Genomic DNA, 2,500 nt, shown 5'->3' on the forward strand with positions numbered 1-2,500 from the left:
ATACAAAGTTATATACAAATCACTACCCCCTTTTTTGTATTTCCTTAATTTATTTCCTTAATTGAATTTCGGTTGATTAGGATGAAGTTCCTTAAAAACTTCCGCCTTCTTTAAAATATCCTGAACAGTTCCTGTAGGTTGAGCCCCTTTTTCAAGGAAATATAAAATAGCAGGAACATTTAAATAAGTTTGATTCTTTATCGGATCATAAAAACCCACTTTACGAAGATCTTTTCCTTCTCTTCGGGATCGAACATCAATTGCAACGATTCGATAGACGGCTCATTGGGATAGATGTAGATGAACAACACCCCCCCTAGAAACGTATAGGAAGCTTTCTCCTCGTACGGCTCGAGAAAAATGATTGATTCGAGGTTTTGTCTCTGTATGGAATTCTATCTAAGAAATGACAACTGGGTCCATAAAATGATCAAATCAATTAAAGATGTTAGTCTTTTTTTTCTTCTTTCTTTCTGAAAATGAAAAAGAAACCATTCGTACTCTCATAACTCAAGTTGGATAACTTTCAAACAGTTCAAAGAAAAATCTTTCGGCAATTTCATTTATTGAGCGGTCTTTCCTCCTTTTTTGTTTGTCTCGTTTAAAATCGATTTGGATTCTTCAGTCTGATCCAGTTATTAAGACAATTAAAAAGGTGTTTCCTTGTTCTGGGATCCTTTATCTTTCTTTTATTTTTAATCATTGGGTTTAGACATTACTTCGGTGCTTTTTAATCCTTTCAAAATGGCAGCAACATACCCTTTTTGCGATTTCTATGAAAGAATCCTACAGACGATGGATTCCCGGGTGAAACACTTTGGATCGAAAAAGTTTGATCAATTCCAAGAAATTTTGGAATTGGAAACTTGCTCGAATTGGATTCTTTAGATTTCCATACCGAAGATATATTTACGAAGTTGTTCCAATTTTTTTATTGATTGGCATTAACCCTAGACCTTTGCCCCGAGAAATAAATTAATACTTTCTACTCGAGCTCCATCATGGACTCTTTACATTACCAATGATGTCGAGCCAAGAGCACCTTCATTCCTACATAAAATGGTGGATGTACAAATCCACAACGGATCGTGTCCTTCAAGTCGCACGTTGCTTTCTACCACATCGTTTCAAACGAAGTTTTACCATAACATTCCTCTAAGAACCGGTATGGAATTGATTCAATTATGGAATCATGAATAGTCATTGGTTGGGCTGATGTATAAACACCATAATCTATAGTATTTTATATATCTATATACTATAGATATAGGTGGATAAAGATTTTTCTGAAGAAGTCTTAGTAAGACCCCATCAATAATATTAATTTGTCTAACATATTAATTAATATATATATATAAATACTAATAAATAAGACGAATAAATGAGTTCTTTTTGATTCTGCATCTTCACGTGACTCAATAGGAGAGATTGACCTATTTCATACTTCTTCAAATAGCAAAGATTCAGCTTCTAAGGAATGATTAAAACGATTTATCTTTCGACATCATTATTTGAAGAAATTTTGATCATCTTAGGAAAAAAGACTTATCTTTTTTTTAATTGAATCATCAACGATTTCAATGATTTAAAATAGATAAATACACCAAACAACAAATCCAATTTTTTTATGAGATGGATAAAAAAAGATTAATGTAAGGTAAGATTTTAATTCTTATTCTTTTTTTTCATATGATTGATAAAATCCAAAGAATAGGGAGGTTTTCGTATCTATCAATTCGATCAAATAGACTGAGCAATTGTCACCGTTTATAGATATTGAAATGAACGCCTTCCCATTACTGATTAACTCCTATCTACCCCATTCTATGGGACTGATGCAGCATAAATCAAAAGAAAAGAAGGGGGTGTCCTAGTCTTTTTTATTTTTACGAAATGCGAGCTGTCTAGGCACAAAGCCAAACAAGTCCAGATTAAGTCAAGTTTTTGCTCCTTAACCACATTCCAGCTAACATTTCGATTTTAAACAGAACATTGTTAAAAAAGCAATCTATATTCTCATAGAATATATATATGTTCTGGGACGGAAGGATTCGAACCTCCGAATAGCGGGACCAAAACCCGTTGCCTTACCACTTGGCCACGCCCCATTTAGATTTCTATTCGATACTAATAAAGTATATTGCTGGTTTTGTTTGTTTGTCAACTCTAGTCCAAATATCTATAGAATAGATTAGATTGGTACTAGGATTTTGCTATGTTTTTGGTATGTGTAGATATAGAATTCAACTTAATTTATTGATCATTACATATAATTCAATTAAGATATTGTATGAAAATATGATTTTTTCAATTCTCCTTTGAGAAAAGGAGGATTTTTGATTGGGTGGGTTCAAAGAAAAAGAAGGATTTTTTGTTTACCTTACTTACTTTCCTTTTCCTTATATCAATAACTCAATCAAAATGCAATTATCTCCAAGAACAAAAAGTCTGTTATGCTTAATACCTTTAGTTTGATCGGTATCTGTCTTAATTCGACCCT

At 32.6% G+C, this 2,500-nt stretch overlaps 2 protein-coding genes and 1 non-coding gene across 3 annotated transcripts in view, besides 1 other annotated feature; 1 reads left to right on the forward strand and 2 right to left on the reverse strand. All coding sequences in view use genetic code 11, as the record gives it.

The window, feature by feature from the left end:
* Positions 1–2,500: part of a sequence feature (large single copy region (LSC)) that runs on past both edges of the window.
* rps16 (ribosomal protein S16) lies at positions 58–1,146 on the reverse strand. Its single transcript has 2 exons — positions 1,107–1,146; positions 58–284 (listed from the first exon to the last, which is right to left on the reverse strand). Exons 1-2 carry the CDS (start codon positions 1,144–1,146, stop codon positions 58–60), a joined length of 267 nt encoding a protein of 88 aa, YP_009561809.1.
* On the reverse strand, positions 2,037–2,108 carry trnQ-UUG. The gene has a single exon. It is a non-coding gene; the product is annotated as a tRNA-Gln (tRNA).
* The window catches only part of psbK, a 186-nt gene continuing 139 nt past the window's right edge, over positions 2,454–2,500 (forward strand). Inside the window, exon 1 of the mRNA in view lies at positions 2,454–2,500. This exon is cut by the window's right edge and continues 139 nt beyond it. Within this exon, the coding sequence (YP_009561810.1) occupies positions 2,454–2,500 (47 nt within the window).

This window comes from Lycium barbarum, chloroplast (genome assembly GCF_019175385.1).
Source record: "Lycium barbarum chloroplast, complete genome".
NCBI classification, from domain to species: Eukaryota; Viridiplantae; Streptophyta; class Magnoliopsida; order Solanales; family Solanaceae; genus Lycium; species Lycium barbarum.